This window comes from Poecilia reticulata, unplaced genomic scaffold, assembly GCF_000633615.1.
Source record: "Poecilia reticulata strain Guanapo unplaced genomic scaffold, Guppy_female_1.0+MT scaffold_219, whole genome shotgun sequence".
NCBI classification, from domain to species: domain Eukaryota; kingdom Metazoa; phylum Chordata; class Actinopteri; order Cyprinodontiformes; family Poeciliidae; genus Poecilia; species Poecilia reticulata.
This window is the reverse complement of record NW_007615023.1, coordinates 357,746-375,115: the sequence shown is the minus strand read 5'-3', so window position 1 is coordinate 375,115 and position 17,370 is coordinate 357,746. Positions and strand designations below refer to the sequence as shown.

Below are 17,370 nucleotides of genomic sequence, written 5' to 3'. Positions count from 1 at the left end.
TATAATTATTACATAGATGTTTGCAAGAAACAGCCACAAACCTTCTTTGTTCCACAATGGCAGCTTTAATTTGAGCATTTCCTCTCCTCCACATACTTTATTGCGATATGTGTAAAATGTACAAAAAGATTACATTTAAAAGTTGCACATATGTACAAACCGGATTCCAGTTGGGACACTAAACAAATTGTGAATAAAAACTGAATGCAATGATGTGGAGATGGCAAATGTCAATATTTGTAATAGAACATAGATGGCAGATCAAAAGTTTAATCTGAGTAAATGTAACATTTTAAAGGAAAAATATGTTGATTCAAAATTTCACAGTGTCTACAAATCCCCAAAAAGTTGGGACAAGTAGCAATAAGTGGCTGGAAGAAGKAAATTGAACATATAACAAACAGCTGGGAGACCATCCATCCATTTTCTTACACCCTTGTCCCTCAGTGGGGTCGGGAGGGGTGCTGGTGCCTGTAAACTCCATGCAGAAAGACCGGGGCCGGGAATCGAACCCAGAACCTTCTTGCTGCAAGGCAACAGCTCTACCAACTGCGCCACTGTGCAGCCCGCTGGAAGACCAATTAACACTAATTAGGTCAATTGACAACATGATTGGGTATAAAAAGCTTCTTAAGAGTGTCAGTGTCTCTCTGAAGCTAAGATGGTAAGAGGATCACCAATTCCACCATTTTTGCACAGAAAGATAGTGCAGCAATACCGGAGTGGTGTTACCCAGCGTAAAATAGCAAAGACTTAAGTTATCATCAACCAAGCATAACATCATCAAAAGATTCAGAGAATCTGGAACAATCGCTGTGCGTAAAACTACTGGATGCTCGTGATCTCCGGGCCCTTAAACGTCACTGTACCTCAAACAGGAATGCCACTGTCAAGGAAATAACAGCATGGGCTCGGGAATACTTCCAGAAAGCATCGTCAGTGAACACAGTCCACCGTGCTATCCGCTGCTGCCAGCTAAAACTCTACAGTGCATAGAGGAAGCCATTTCTAACCTCCCCATCTCAGCCGTTTGCATTGGGCCAGGAGTCATTTAAAATGGAGTGAGGCAAAATGGACGACTGTTCTGTGGTCAGATGAGTCATGATTTGAAGTTCTTTATGGAACACTGGGACGCTATGTCATCCAGACCAGAGAGGACAAGGACAACCCAAGTTGTTATCAACGCTCCATTCAGAAGCTGCATCATTGATGGTCTGGGGTTGCATGAGTGCTTGTGGCCTGGGCAGCTTGCATGGAAAGGCTCCATTAATGCATAGAACTATGTTCAGGTTCTAGAACAACATATGCTCCCATCTAGACGTCGTCTGTTTCAGGGAAGACCCTGCATTTTTCAACAAGATAATGCCAGATCACATTCTGCAGCAACCACAACATCATGGCTACGTAGGAGAAGGATCTGGGTACTGAAATGACAAGCCTGCAGTCCAGATCTTTCACCTATAGAGAACATTTGGTGCATCATGAAGAGGAAGGTGTCACAAAGAAGGCCCAAGACGACTGAACAGTTAGAGGCATGTATTAGACATGAATGGAGAGAATTCCTATTTCTAAACTGGAGAAACTGGTCTCCTCTGTCCCCAGACGTCTGTTGAGTGAAATGTCAAAGGTAACAAGGGCATGAAATTTTGAAACAACATATTTTTCCCTTAAAAGGATGCATCCTCTCAGTTTAAACTTTTGATCTGTGATTTGTGTTCTATTGTGAATAAAATATTGACATTTGCCATCTCCACATCATTGCATTCAGTTTTTATTCACAATTTGTTTAGTATCCCAACATTTTTGGAATCCGGTTTGTAGATTACTCAAGAGAAGCTATTTACAATACTTTTTACAGAACTCTACACAACATAAATTTATTTATTAATAGATCCATATAGATATTAATTACAGGATAGATACACAAAGGTTTCATTTCTAACAGCTGCTAGCATTAGTGAGTGTCCATCGAAGAAGTGTGACTTGCAGGAGCAGAGAGGAACTGTCAGGTTTGTCTCCTTTTAAATCAAGAGGCCCATGATAGTTTGACTAGGCAGCAGATGTCCCACAGCTGATTGACTGAACCTGCCATGGACAGAGGAATAAGACCATCCACAGATATGGGTCTATAGAGCTTCAGAACGGGACGTCACTGCTGTAGACGGAGGGATAGCGCCATCTTTGGTGTCCATAAATATAACCGACAAAAACAACATTCTTGCAGATTTTTTTAAATCCAAGTTACTTAAAATAATTTAGCTATGGTACGAACTTGCTATGTTATTGTCTGTAATGTCTGATCACTCGACTGAAACAGTAAAAAGATGGAAAACGGACTTTTGTTTCACTATTTTCCTGCTTGGAAACAACACGAGGAGGCTAAGCTATCGGAGCTAACTAAAAGAAGACAAATGTCTTGGGTGTCAGCGGTTGAGACATCCTGATACCACCTTCTCCAACATCCCCAGATGCCTACAAGTTTGCTTATAGGTGTCTTTCATTCTGGTGAGTGTCTAAATTCGCTTTGTTGGTGTTGTGTCATAATTTTTTGCTATGATTTTGTCCAAGTGTACTCATGTTCAGTTTATGTTGAGTTAATTTAGGTTGGGGTTATATTGTTTATGTAGCGTAGTCCAAGTTTTGTCAGTGGACATTAATGTTATTCCATTATTGTGAAGTAAACTATTTTTCCAGTGTTATCAACTTTACAGTATTAATACTGATGTGTGTTCTTATATGTCCTCTTCAAGGCAAACCGTCGTATGAAATGGATGAGCTCAATCCTCACTACGAGGTAAATGGCACAACATCGGACTGACATGTGCGTCAATTAAAGAGGCAATACAACAAGACCATCAACAAGTTACTGAGACTCTTTTCATTATGTACCCCAGAAGAGGTAAATAATGAAAACACAGTAGCAGAGGCAACAGAAGAGGAGCAAGTTGGAGAGGTTTGCTCCTACTTCTACTCTGGGTTTTTGGGTTTGTTTTGCTTTTCATTTAATTTAGCTTCATGTTTTAGTTCATTTTAGTTTAGCCCTTCATGGTCCTTTTGATATTATTTGAGGTAATGTAATTAGAATTATCATGGAGCTGATAGCGAAAATTCAAGCTGGAAGACTCCGCCCCCTCCCTTCGCCCATCGGCGTCATGCTCATCTCCGACCTAAGCGCTGGTCCTCACCCGGCACGTCCAATCATCAATCAAGCTCTGCATAAAAGGACCCACACCCAAGCCGTCAGCCGGTACCCAGCTGTATTCAATCCGTTCATCTGCATGCCACAGCTTCTCAGCTAGCACGTCTCAGCTTCTCCACAGCTTCATGATTCCCCGTCCTTCTACCTCTCACCCTGCATTGGCCCTTTCTTTTCCCCCTCAAATGTTCCTCAATGCAAGAGACTTTTCTCCCAGCCTCGATCACTTACTCCCCAATCCACCTCCGAAGAACATCATAATAACCCCTCCGGTCACCTTGTTACTTTTGACATTTTGCCCGTGACGCACAATGCAATTGCCTCCCGCACAGTCAGTGAGACAAGGTAGCTAACTGCTGAGCTCTACGAGGAGGAGCCAGCCTGTTAAAAGATGCCACGTAAAGAAAGACGACACCAAAAGAGAAGATCTGATGGAAGCAGCAAAGGCTGTCTTCCTCCGCCAGCCAAGGTCTCGCTGCACCGATCCACGTCATCGTTTTCTCCCTGCTCACCATCCATTATCCCTCCATTTCTCCACCGCCGCTCTTCGCATCGTCTTCACACCATTGCCACGTGATGGGTCAGCCACGTCAACAGCTTCTCTCACCTCCGTATGCCACCATGGTCAGCACTTTTCCATATTTCACTCTATGCCGGCCTCCGGCTGTCAGGGTAAGACGTAGCATTCACATGTCTCATTCGCAACATTACGAAACGCATCTCAATTAGCCTACACTCTCCGGAACTCGTAGGCCACTCAGGCTGCGCCCAAAATGCTCGAGGGCTTTTAACTGAATGATGAATAAACTGATTTGTCGTATTTGGGGAAGCGCCTTTGAAGCAATACGAGCTCTAAGATTCTCTCACTGGGTTTACTCCCGTGAGACAGCATAAGAGACCCGCTGCTGCTGTACGAGCTGCACAGGTGTGTGTTTGAATTATGGCAGCAACCAGCAGTATGCTAGAGCTTCGCACAGTTTTTCCCCCAATTTACTGACTGAGTTGAGCAACGCTGTTGGAGGCAGGTAAAGTTAGATAAATAAGATTATACAAATGGAGCTCCTTCAGCTCGTCGACTAGTAGCCTGTAGCCCTCTGATATGTTCAAAAGTGTGTAGGACCCTCGTTATTGAGCATTTTGTAAATGTCCTCATATGAGTAGTTTTACTGCAATGTACCTTTTTCATTTTTTGAAGTTATATTTTTACTATGCGTTTATTTTGCCCCGAATAAGCTGACGCCCTCATGTTAAAACTTGTCTGGAGCCGGGGAAGCGTAGAGGGATTACTCATTCATATGACAGCAGACGTATGCGTACTCGGCTACAGAGAGCCGTGCAACGTATTGTCTCGGGTTGTCTCGGTTACCACATTTATCAGCTCAACAACGGCTAACTCGTTGTCAACCAGCAGACTATGTTGTCTTTGACTGTGTGACAATACAAATCATGTTACCAATTGACTCTGTGCACGAGAAACATATTAATCATCCAGTAACTAGGAGTTTTGCCTCAGTTGTGAAGGAGTCACACGCTGTACAGTTGCTGCCTACAGAACGTGAAGTTGACTAACAATCCCTCCATGACAAATCTCAGTACAATCGTTCCAGACCTTTATCAATTAAATGAGCCATGAATTCTCGCTTACATCATCCATTATCTTCTCACATCAAATTTTGTTCAGTGTCCTATTCAGTACCTATCAGAGGCATCCCTAAATAGAAGTAGTTTTCCTGCAAATTTTAATATTCATGTTTTCATGTTTGACTTGTAGGAATTTCTTTCAAATTTATACTGCATAGAGGCTGATTACAGCTTCATGTTTTATCCTGGGTGTGCAGTACAAAGCAAACTAGAAGGCCTACATGGTCAAGCTGTTGCTATTTTTCTGGGGTTTATCAAGCGTTCCCCTGTCTTAGCTCAAGTTAAGGTTTCTCTAGTTGTCCTTCTAGGTACATTCTGGTTCTCAGAAGTTCTCAGACAAGCGAACTGTCCCGTATTCTGATATTTTAAGCTCATGGCCCATGGCGTGTTTCCAAATTTCATCTCTTGTACAAAATCGTCAGCAATCTGCATACCATTATTTCCTAGGCCATCCTTCCCTTCTTGGTCGATGCCGTCTATCTCCCATCTTACCTTTTCTACTTCAGCAGTTGGGCATGGCCCCCTTTTTTGGGGGGAGGAAACTCCAGCAAGCTGGTGCAGCTTTAACCTCCATTTCAGCAGCTCAAGTCCTCAGCATTTTACTAAACCCGTTTCACTGCCGTACCCATTTCCCAAGAGTTAATTTCTGCAAGCAATCCTAGATCACCGCTCTCTGCTATAAGTTGTCACGTTTTAAACTATAAGCCAAACCTCCACCATCTGTCTCATGTCTTCTATTGCCATCATATAATTTCAGCATACCTGCTTGTGACAGATCTGGTCATTATTGCAGATAAGTTGTCTCTCTGCCTGTGCTCTGTCCAGTCCAGCTATTAGACAAGTCACCCATTTCAAAGCTTAATCTCATCCTGCCTGTATATTTCCTCAGTTTTTCATTCTCATTTTGAGTCTCAGCTTTTTCTTCATGCTCATCGTAGTTCCAAGCCCTGCATGCATGCAACCTTGAAGGAAAAAAATGTATAAATCATGCAGCTTTAGTTTATGTTCACTGGTCTTCAAGGTATTCTCTTGGCCTTACGCCAACATCTTAGTCCGTTGTAAACAGTCCCTTCACATTATTATGCATCTCTTCTCTACCTGCTGTTCCCCCAGTGCCAGATGAGCACTGCGCGATTCTCTGGTGATGGTTGGTCAACCTCATGCAAAGCGCATATTCTTATCCTGTCAGTGTTGCACATATCTTTCGTCTTTGTCCTTCACACCGTTATTTTCAGATTTCATTCCAGACTGTAATCCCTCAGCTGGCCTTCATCCTCTAGCCTGGCTCCGCACCGTTATTCTGTATCCCTTCAACTCATCCTCTCCATCTGCCTGGCTCCGCGCCATCCATTATCCCTTCTGCTGGCCTTCATTCACCAGCCCGGCTCAGTCCCAGTAGCCCCTAATACAGGACGAAAAGTGGGATTTTTGACCCTGTATTCTGACGCAAACACAGCTAGTCAGCAACAGATATCGACAGCAATCGACAGTTTACATTTTCACTCACGGGAGTCGAAATCTGTCGATTGTGGAATCCTTGGAGGGGGGGAGTGGCGGTGCGAAGGAGCAGGCGGGTGAGAGGTGTTAATGACTCTACTTAGCATACGAATAGCCTAGCATATGCAAAGACGCTTCAGCAAACCCACGTGGATTCTCAGTCATTGAATGGAAAACAATGACATCAGAGTTCATCATTGACATGTGATTGGTTGGTTGATGTGTGCCCATTGAATAGCACTTATGTCTTTATAAATAAACCCCGCCCCAATCATTAAAATTTTTTAAAAATCTATATAAAAAATAGATGCTGTATTAAAATATATTCATGTGATATTGCTTATATGCAACATGTTCATATATGAGGAACATAATAGAGACACAGAAGTTATTTTTTTCTTTATATCATTTTATTTTTTTTACTGTTTGCACACAAAATAAAACATAAATGCTTGTCCCTTTCTGGACCATCTGGCAGTGTTTTTTTATCCAAACATGAACATTATGCAGTGTTCAGGACAGGCCCAACGTCTCTCCTGTAGCATAGACCTGACGTCTCTTCCTGCAATGTAGTCCTGATGTCACTGAGCTCCTGGTTGGAGGAACTTGGGGTCCATCCTGACTCCGCCTCATAGCTGCCATCCTCCCAGAATGCCTCCTCCACTGCTGCCAGTACTCTCTGCATTCCTCCATCAGCTGTTAACACAGACAATCATTATGAGCTACAGGCATTTTTTAGTCATTATGAAACTACAGTGAAATTGTTTTGGCAACTTCCAGCTTAGTATGCACACATAAGACCATCAAAGCAAATTATCTGCCTCAGAGTTTGTTAAACTATGTTTTACTATTTATTACCAACTTTTAATTCTTTTTTTCTTCCAATTGTTTCCAAGTGTTTTCTCTTTTTCATTAAAGTTTTTATTTTTTGTAAGAATGTATTAATGTGTTTTTTTGTTTGTTTTAATGTTGTTAATAAGTCACAGTACTTTAATCATTCAAGGAATTGTGACATCTCTAGATTAGTAATAAATCTTACCTGCTTCTTTCTTTAGCTACATCTGGATGACTGGCAGTAGGTCCTGGATGCAGCTGGAAAACATTTTTGTGGATTGTCAATACATAGCATAATTACATTATGTACATAAACAATGTTGAAGCATAAAATATCAACATTCTAAAATAGTAGATACTCACACACAGTTGCATCTCTGTCCTCATCACGGACATCAGAACGTTCCTGAAGAGTCTGATGGACACAAATGTGACTCTCATTCTGTGGAGTCTGTGGAAATAAATGTAAAATTAAAAAAAATATTGTAGCAAATATATCGCTTTCTCAAAAATACGTAAGTAAATAAGTTAAAATTATTCTCAACCAACCGGGAATCAACGCAGTGATTAATTATACATACCGGCTTCATGACTTCATCCTCAGATCCGTCCTCCGTCCGCCATTTTGTAGATCTTTACTGCGTTCCACACTTTGCCTTGCTGTACTGCATTACAACAAAATAAATAAAATAACAGGAAGATTAGTTTTCCTTACAAATATGTGAGTGTTCACTATTCACTAAATGTGAAATCATAACTTACTGAATTTCTCTTCGTCCTGGTGGACTCAGAGCTCCTCGGCACCGTGGTCTGAGGTCTGGCTGGTTCTGCTTGGCCATTTTTCAGGTCTGAAAAAATCAAATCAGATGCGAATATTTTTAAGAGTTCAGAACATCACATGTAATAGAGATTACAATACAAAATCTCACCCTACACTGGTTTTGGCATTAAGAAAACGACAGACCGCTTTCTGTAAGAAACAAACAAAGCAACTGGCCTCGCTCCACGTGTTAATTATTAAAGCTTTCTTACCGTGAGTTCGGTCTTGTTGGACYGCYGCGGTGTCATCTGTTGTTTTCCGCCGGATCATTGCTTAATATCAAAATGATACTGAAAAGGTAACTCCGTGAAATAGGACTTTTTCCACCATTTCACACAACGCATGGACATTTTCGTTCATGTTGGGTGTAGCAGTTAGCACTCGTTASCACCAGTGCAAATCTTCCTCTGGAGTTTAATGGCGGATGTTTGACCGACTATGAAAGCGCATTACTGCCACCAACTGGACTGGAGTGTTAAATGAAAGTCGACAGAAAAAATACATTCTAAAAGTTATTTTTTCAAAAGTTACGTGACAGTATATTTTATTTTTATTATAATTAATTGATAAAATGTTTTTAGCAATTAATTATATGTTTATTTACTCAATTCTACTTTGAGCTGTCTCCTTTTTAGTTTATACAGAATATAATGATTCATAATCCGTGAGTTATATTTAATGCTTAACTAACAAAACTTTAAAAAAAGAATACAAATGTTTATACTCTATCAGAAGGTATCACATACTTTCAACCATTTTGTTCTTCAATTTAAACTTGAGAGTTAAGCAACTGAATACTGAAAAATCTGTAGTTTCTTAAGTCCTGTATTGTGATGTGGAATGACCACTACCACTCCAATATAGCATGACTCTGGGTCTTTAAAGCAATCAGTGAACTTTAGTTTGAATATTATTCACAAAAATACTTTATGTACAATCTACCACTCTGGAACATGTTTTTATTCATATTTTTGATTAAGTTGCACAATTCCTCCCATCACAAGATAAATCTTCAGATAGGAGGAATGTCAAAGTAAGATCACATTTCACAAAAGTCTATTGTATGTAATCATGCTTATTCTTCTTTTATATCTTCAATTCAACCAAAACTAAGTTTTTCAGTGCTCCTGACTCACATGTAATATGTATTTTAATGGATAAGATAGATTGTTTTAATATTCTTTGTCCAAACATACTTCTTTATGGTGATCAGAAGGTAAAAAACGATTAGCTACAAAATGAATGAGTCAACAGTTGATTTGCATTTGCATGGCACTCAGTAACTTCATTTAAATATGAAAACCTCTGCTAGGCACAAGGGGGAATGATAGGGGAACACGGACACACGGCGTTTTTGACCATTTTTGGCAGTGCTCCACTCTGACAAAAACTTCTTGCCGGAAGCCCTCAATCTCCATGCGCACGGCAGAACAAGGTGTCAATAGCTGCCGAAAATCCCATTTTTCGTCCTGTGTAAGCTGATCTCATTCACCAGCCTGGCTCCGCACCATCACAATAACCATTAAGCTGTCCTGCATCCTCCTGCCTGGTTTCATTCTAGCTGCGTATCCCTCAGCTGGCCATAACGACAGCTTGGCATCATGTCGTTATGGTATCTCACTGCTGGCCTTCTTCCACCAGCTAAGTCCACATGTCATCTGTTACCTCAGATCGATTCCTCCTATCAGTGTCTCACCTTTTCTCGTGAACAGCATCCCTATCGGCTTACCACTTATATCCTATGCCATTTCTTTCCTTTGAGCATTCTCCTCCTCCTGTCCCTCAAGTCAACTCATAAGTTTATGGTCCCACTATTCCCTTGTCTCACCTTAGGGCAGAGGTCCCCAAACTTTTTCCTTCTCTGCTGGGGGCCGGAGTCAAGTTTGTAACAGAAAAGTGTGACGATTGCAGGAGTGCCTAAATGTGCCAGAAAGCACAATCAAATAACCCTCTCTGGGTTCTTCACAGAAAAAATCCAGGAAGGATCATAGTCTGTATTTTCCAAACTATGAGCCGCACCGGACTATAAGCCACAACCCCAAAGTTATTTTTTTAAAACTAGTAAACAAATCATATTTTTCAAATATTGATTTTCAAATATTTATCTCTGTGGAGGATAAATAAATTGGTAAATAAGCCACAGATATCTCTGCAGCTCCAGGTTTTCCACAGCGATGCAGCAGCAGCAGAGGGGGGCGGACACCTTACAGTGGGCACCTATCCTCCAGCCTTTCTCCAGGCAATTGTGTGTCCCCTAAACTGATCCCATCTCCTGCCTGGCTTCGTGCCTTCAACTATCCTTCGCTCTCTTGCCTCGGCCTGAGGCCCCGGCCTCAGCCCCTTTTTTGGGGGAAGAGCATCCCTAATCAGTTATCGGGATGTTCATCGAGTTCACATCAAATCTCAGCTCAAATCAGCTGCCGGGGTCCGAGCGCCAAAGAACTGTTATTCATTCCTGTCATTAAATCTTTTAATTGTTCCCTTTTTCTCTGTCTGAGTCTCTCCTGATTGAAATGGAGCTGATAGCGAAAATTCAAACTGGAAGACTCCGCCCCCTTCGTTCGCCCATCGACGTCATGCTCATCTCCGACCTCAGCGCTGGACCTCACCCGGCGTGTTCAATCATCAATCAGGCTCTGCGTAAAAGGATCCACACCCAAGCCGTCAGCTGGTTCCCAGCTGCGTTCAACCCACCACCTCCCCTTCTCCACCCACATCCTTCAGCTTTCCAGCATAGCACCCTTTCCCTACCACCACCACCAGTGTCGGGCCCCAGGGGCGAGCATCCCTAATCAGTTATCGGGATGTTCATCGAGTTCACATCAAATCAGCTGCTGGGGCCCGAGCGCCAAAGAACTGTTATTCATTCCTGTCATTAAATCTTTTAATTGTTCAGTTTTCTCCGTCTGAGTCTTTCCAGATTGAATTATTGCTGTCCTTATTTTCAGTCTATAGTGTTTCTAGTTAGGTTAATTCTTTAACCTAACTAGAAACACTATAGCCCTCCGGCCTCCAACGGCTCTTTAGCGCCGCCCTCCAGCATGGGGAAGTGGGATGATCTCAACTTTTCTCGACACATCTGAGGTAATACTTTAATGAACATGTTTTAAAAATATTTTTTAAATATAATTTTGTTTGAAAATAAAGGGTTCAAAATAGAATAAAAATATGCCTCATCTAGTTTAGTAGAATAATTTCACAGATTTTGAGTTAATGGAGCACACGATTTGGAAGCTAAACATTTAATAATTTAATATTAAAATTATATAAAATAATATACGACGTAAAATTTTAATAGAGGATAGTGTGCCTTGTGTAATACCATGAATTATTTGTATCAGTTGGTCACAAGACAAAGCACTTATTTACAGTGTCATGTTCGGATATTGACGGTCCCTAAGTGAACCTCCGAGCGCTTGAGAAGGGAGCGGTAGAGATCAGCTGGCCGAAATTAGCGTCCATAAATCGGATTAACCTTGAGCTAAACACCCGTTACTCCGGAGCTCAAATATCCAGTATAAAATTTGAAAATTACTTTGCTGCGGTCAGTAACACAATGAAAACACCGGAAAAAGTTTGTTTTGGTCTGTGGGCTGCAAAGATGGCGGCGAACGGCTGTGCAAGACATAAACATCACACAAAGTGGCGTCTCTGTATGTTAGATCAGGGGTTGGCAACCCGTGGCTATTTAGCGCCACCCTAGTGGCTCCCTGGAGCTTTTTCAAAAATGTTTGAAAATTGAAACAGAAGGGGGTGGGAAATATATTTTTTGTTTTAATATGATTTCTGTAGGGGGACAAACATGACACAAACATTAATGTTGTCCAATGCTATAAAAATGTGTAGAATAACTATTAAATTTCAACATTCTGTCATCAAAGATTTGCGTCACAGCCTGCAACACATTTCTTTCAGCTGGGCGGTGCAAGGCACCACCCAGAGGGGGCTGTAAACAAACCAACGGGTGTGGGGGGGGGGCCATGGAGAGCAAAGGGGAAAAGAGGAAAATAGCTGAGAAGAGATTCTACAATTCATGGACTGAATCAATCATTTGCATTCATTGCCAATGTGGAAGGATTACATGAATGTTTGCTCTGTAGCGAGAAGTTGTCAAATAACAAAAAGAGTACTGTACTTTCCAGACTATAGAGTGCACCTTACTGTAAGCCGCCCCCACAATTTTTTGGGAAAAAAAACAAAACAAATATCTGGTAACTGGAAACACCAGAAAAAATGATATTGCTCTTTTTGGCTGGGTTTGTATTAAGATCTCATGGTGTTGCATTAATGCAGTTGTCAAACTCCAGTCCTCAAAGCCCGCTGCCTTGCAACTGTTAGATGTTCCTCTGCTGCACCACCTGAATACAATAATTAGGTCATTGAGGCTCTGGAGAACTGATCTACACAAGGAGGAAGTAATGAAGCCATTTTATTGCAGTATTTTCTACCTGTGGCTACAAAACAATAATCTCACGATATTTGGCAAACAATATAACTCGATACGATTCAGTGCATTTTTACGATTTTCTGAAAGATTTTAGAAGGACAGAGTGATTTTAGTGATATTTTGTGTTCCATGTGTTTAAAATATCGATGTGTATCATAGAATCGATTTAATTATGCAGCCCTACCTGTGGCACATTTAAAAACTGCAGGACAGTGGAGAACTGGAGTTTGACACATGTTTGACACATGTTAATGGGAAGACAGGATAGCAAGGAAAATGATTAAGTGTATCCCATGTGAACTTTTAAGAAAAAGAAAACATCTTGCTGAATTTAAGGCATCAGTTTAACTAAGTATGAAAAAGGCAACGGGTTTATCATACATTGTAAGCTTGAATAATTTCACAACAAATGTAAATGTCAATTTTATCAGGTGCTTGTGATTATAATTTATATTGATGAAAACTGAAAAAAGAAAATCAGGCACTTAGTTTGGAGTCAGTTATTTAAAACTTAGGTAGAAGGGGCAAACAGCATATTTGTGTGATTTTCTGTAATTTTATTTTTCATTTCACAATTTAAGTTAATTATTGCATCACAATGCAGTATTCTATGCAAACCGTACAGCAGAAGAGTCATGACAAAACATTAGAACTACAGTCATGGCCAAAAGTTTTGAGAATGATTCAAAAGTTAATTTCTACTGCTTCAGTTTTTATAATGGCAATTTGCATATAAACTCCAGAATGTTATAAAGAGTGATCAGCTTAACAGCAATTAATTGCAAAGTCAATATTTGCCTAGAAAATGAACTTTATCCCCCAAAACACATTTCAACTTCATTGCAGCCTTAAAAGGACCAGCTGACATCGTTTAAATGATTGCTCCACAGGTGTGGGTGTTGATGAGGACAGGGCTGGAGGACAGGACAGCCATGAATAAAGAATGGTACCAGAATGTCCTCAGAGCAACTTCTCCCAACCGTCCAAGAGCAGTTTGGTGATGAACAAAGCCTTTTCCAGCATGATGGAGCACCTKGCCATAAAGCAAAGGTGATAACTAACTGGATCAGGGAACAAAACAGAGATTTTAGGTCCATGGCCTGGAAACTCCCCAGATCTTAATCCCATTGAAAACTTGTGGTCAATCATCAAGAGACGGGTGGACAAACAAAAACCCAGGAATTCTGACAAAATGCAAGCATTGACTGTGCAAGAATGGACGGCTATCGGTCAGGATTTGGTCCAGAAGGTGATTGAGAGCATGCCAGGGAGAACTGCAGAGGTCCTGAAGAAGAGGGGTCAACACTGCAAATATTGACTTGCTGCATTAACTCATTCTGTCAATAAAAGCTTTTTTTACTCATAATATGATTGTATTTCTGTATGTGATGAAAACATCTGACATAAAAACCAGAGGGCAGCAGATCATGTAAAATATAATATTTGTGTCATTCTCAAAACTTTTGGCCATGACTGTAAAGTGATTTGAATTTTGACTTTTTGTCACTCAAATACTTTGGACTTGAGACGTGGATTTGCAAAAAATGACTTGCAAAGATCTGATTAGAATCTTAGTGCTACAACACAACAGTAAAAAAAAAATCAAAATAAAGCTCTAAACATTAATCTTTAAAATATTGACATATTTTAATTGTAATTGCACGGTAGAGGGAAATGGTTTGGCTATATGACCACAGAGGGCCATGTTGATTTACATTTTTTCTAAATTATTAAAACCAGCATTTTAAAACTTAATCTTGTTTAGCTTTTTATAATATTAATGATCTGAAATGTGAAAAAAAGTGTGAAAGTGAAAACAAAGAAATTAAAAGAATACTTATATGGCAATGAATAAACATTTTAACCTTTTTAGTGTCACTCACTCTTTTTTCTTTTCCGAGGTATTAAATTTGAAGAATCTTAACATGGTGATGGTGGAAGATGATTTCTTCTCTGAAAGAAAATTTAAAAAATAATCATTTTCTGTGATGCAGCAAAGTTAAATAATCTGCAGTAGTGTTTAAGGTGTTTATCTACAAAATTACTTCTTGCTTTCTTAAAGTATATATTCCTTTTAACATGTTAAAACAATCTTACAAACATTTCTCCATTAATTGTAATTATATTTGTGGTAGCATGGTAGTATCTGTAGAGGGCCTTTTCAGGAATTAAAGTAGCACATTTTTAGTTTAAGAAAAGATGGATTTTTCAATTTTTCCCTTAAACTTTCTATATGACATTTAATTAAAAATGTTTTGTTTTCCCCCAAACACCTTACGTTCTGCTCCCAGTGATTTCTCAAAATCAAGACAAGTTTATTTAATCAGAAATTTTGAATTAAACTCATTTAAACCCACTGAGAAGTTCACACTATGACTTAATCTTACAAGTTTTGCCTCAGAGGGTAAACGTTTTGAAAGGCAATGAAAAAATAAACCAAGAATAAATCTAAATAAGGATAAAAGCAAATGTCCAATATTTTAATGGAAACTGATCATAAAAAAGATTTTAAAAAAACCCCCCAAAAAACAGCACTTAACAAAAATGATCATAGTTTCATGAGCTTATCCCAGGCTTTTAACATATCAAAGAAAATCTAAGCTGAAACAGATGCAGTACTTATATCTAAATATAAGCATTTATCTATATAGGCAATTAACTATCTTAATGTTCATATATAGTCTGTACTAGTGTCCCTGATATCTTTCAGTGACCTTACCTTGTCGTTGTCTTAAGGAGCTTGATGAGCTTCAGGCAGAAAGACCTGAAATATGTCAGTGTTGTCTGATTTTATACATGGGTGGAAGAGGAGGAGACTTTGCTTTTGCCAAGAGGTATTGGTTCCTATCTCCAGCTAACGTTCTGGGCGAGAGGCGGAGTCACCCTGGACAGGTCACCAGTCTGTCGCAGGGCAACACAGAGACACACAGGACACAACCATGCACACACACACTCACACCTAGGGGCAATTTGTCATGTTATTTTACTGTGGGAGGAAACCGGAGTACCCAGAGAAAACCCACCATGCACAGTGAGAACATACAAACTCCATGCAGAAAGACCAGGAATAAAACCCAGAACCTTCTTGCTGCAAGGCAACAGCTCTACCACGTGCTTATAAAAACATTTAAAACATAAAAATATTAAAAAGTAATCTGGCCAGCCTTGGCACATCACTTTCCATACAAAGTTTCTGATTTATAAAGCACTAACTTGATGGGGAAATGTTTAACTCCCTCATGCCATCTCAGACCTGTGTGTATGATTGTTTTGGAAACAGGAAAAATGGCAACACAAATATTGAGGTGGGGGATTGAAGCTGCACTACAGCATGATTCCTTAACCACTTTAATTACATATTTAACATTAACCATACATACATACTTAGCATAAGCATTCAAAAATGTAGTGTAGTAGATGCCTGCGCTGCTGAGTCATAGTTACTGTATTTTACGGACTATAAGCCGCACCCCCTAAAAAAAAAAAAAACGTTACACATATAAGCCGCACCGGACTATAAACTGCAGATATCTCTGCCGTTCCAGGTTTTCCACAACGATGCAGCAGCTGAAAAACACAAAAATAAAAGTGAGGAAGGCGACGGTTACAAATATGATAAACATTTGAAACGTTCTGAAAGATATTGAAATATAAACAGTGTACTGGTTACAGGTCTGAGAACAAATACAAACCACTATTAAATTAATATTTATCTTAATGTTTACGTGTACAACAGTAATGGGTCCAGCAACACCGACACGCCGGTGTTGCTGGACCAAAACCCGTGTCAGAAACAAGAACTGTTTCGAAATGCCACTGGATGCCAAAGGAATCCAGTGGCACGCTAAGTTTATAAGGAAGCAAATCTGTCAAAAGCATTTTCCAAACAAATTCTTGATCTTTTACATTGTCATCTATGGAGCAGCTTCAAAGGTGTTTAATACAGATTGGCCACTCAGGAGATGGAAACTGAAACTTTGAATGTCTGCTGGAAAAAAAAAAACTGTGGCCAGAGGCAGCAGAACTCAACCAGAGGCTTGATGAGATCCGTCGCTCTGACATACATACAGCTGTGAATCTCATGGTGCAGGTTGGAGGAGAAGCTTTAATGACATGACTCCGGATCACATTAAGGCCCGATTGATGCTCACGCACATCCGCTGACCTGAAAACAGGCTTTGTTCTTTGGTTTCAATGTATTTATTTATGCTGTGTAATAACTGTAAAAAATAAAGGTAACTACTTCACGGATTTCGCCTCACGGGTTATTTTCGGAACGCAACCCTTAAGAAAAACATGTTTTTGCTTTAAATGTAATGTTTACTTAATTTTTTCTTCAGCAGGAGAAGTTTTGTCAAAAAAAAGCATAACAGGCTTTTTTTTTACCAAAAAAAAAGCCTGTTTTGAAATTTGAAATTTTACAAATTTCAAAATGTTGTAAAAACTTAAAAATAAAATAAAATTTATGGAAAAAGAAACAGTCCATGAATCCTCATTCCAAACACATTCACTTAAATTTTCACTTTATGGTTCATGTTCACATTATTTATTGACTGTATATCACATATATTTTAAATTTAACTGAAGATATGACATAATACAATATATACCAGTGTTTCTCAACCTTTTTCAGCCCAGCGCCCCCCCAGCCTTTATCCAGGTCCCTCACTGCCCCCCACCAAATAATTTGCAGGCTACTTTACACTGACTATTATTTTATCATTAATATTACTATCACTATTGTAGATGTTTTGATTTTTATGCTTGTTTCTGTATTTATCATCAAGATAATTTCCCAGAGAACAAAAAAGTGATGGGAATAGAAATTATTAAACACAGGCGTCTATGAAAAATGCAACAAACATTCAAGTTAAAATCTGTAGGCCTAACAGCCAATCAGAGTGGAGAATAAATTCTTATTCTTTTCCATTTTCT

The 17,370-nt window shown here is 39.7% G+C and overlaps 1 protein-coding gene and 1 long non-coding RNA gene across 2 annotated transcripts in view; both read right to left on the bottom strand.

The window, feature by feature from the left end:
* The window catches only part of LOC103460267 (uncharacterized), a 22,241-nt gene extending 7,062 nt beyond the window's left edge, over nt 1-15,179 (bottom strand). Inside the window, exons 1-2 of the mRNA XM_017303227.1 lie at nt 15,155-15,179; nt 14,319-14,388 (exon numbers count right to left, since the gene is read on the bottom strand). Of these exons, the coding sequence (XP_017158716.1) occupies nt 14,319-14,362 (44 nt within the window). The 5' untranslated portion in view covers nt 14,363-14,388; nt 15,155-15,179. The remainder of the gene's footprint in view (nt 1-14,318; nt 14,389-15,154) is intronic.
* Nucleotides 7,724-8,428, bottom strand: LOC103460260 (uncharacterized). The gene is made up of 3 exons (XR_532883.2): nt 8,201-8,428; nt 7,931-8,016; nt 7,724-7,833 (listed from the first exon to the last, which is right to left on the bottom strand). It is a non-coding gene; the product is annotated as an uncharacterized LOC103460260 (long non-coding RNA).
* Nucleotides 15,180-17,370: the final 2,191 nt, after the last annotated feature.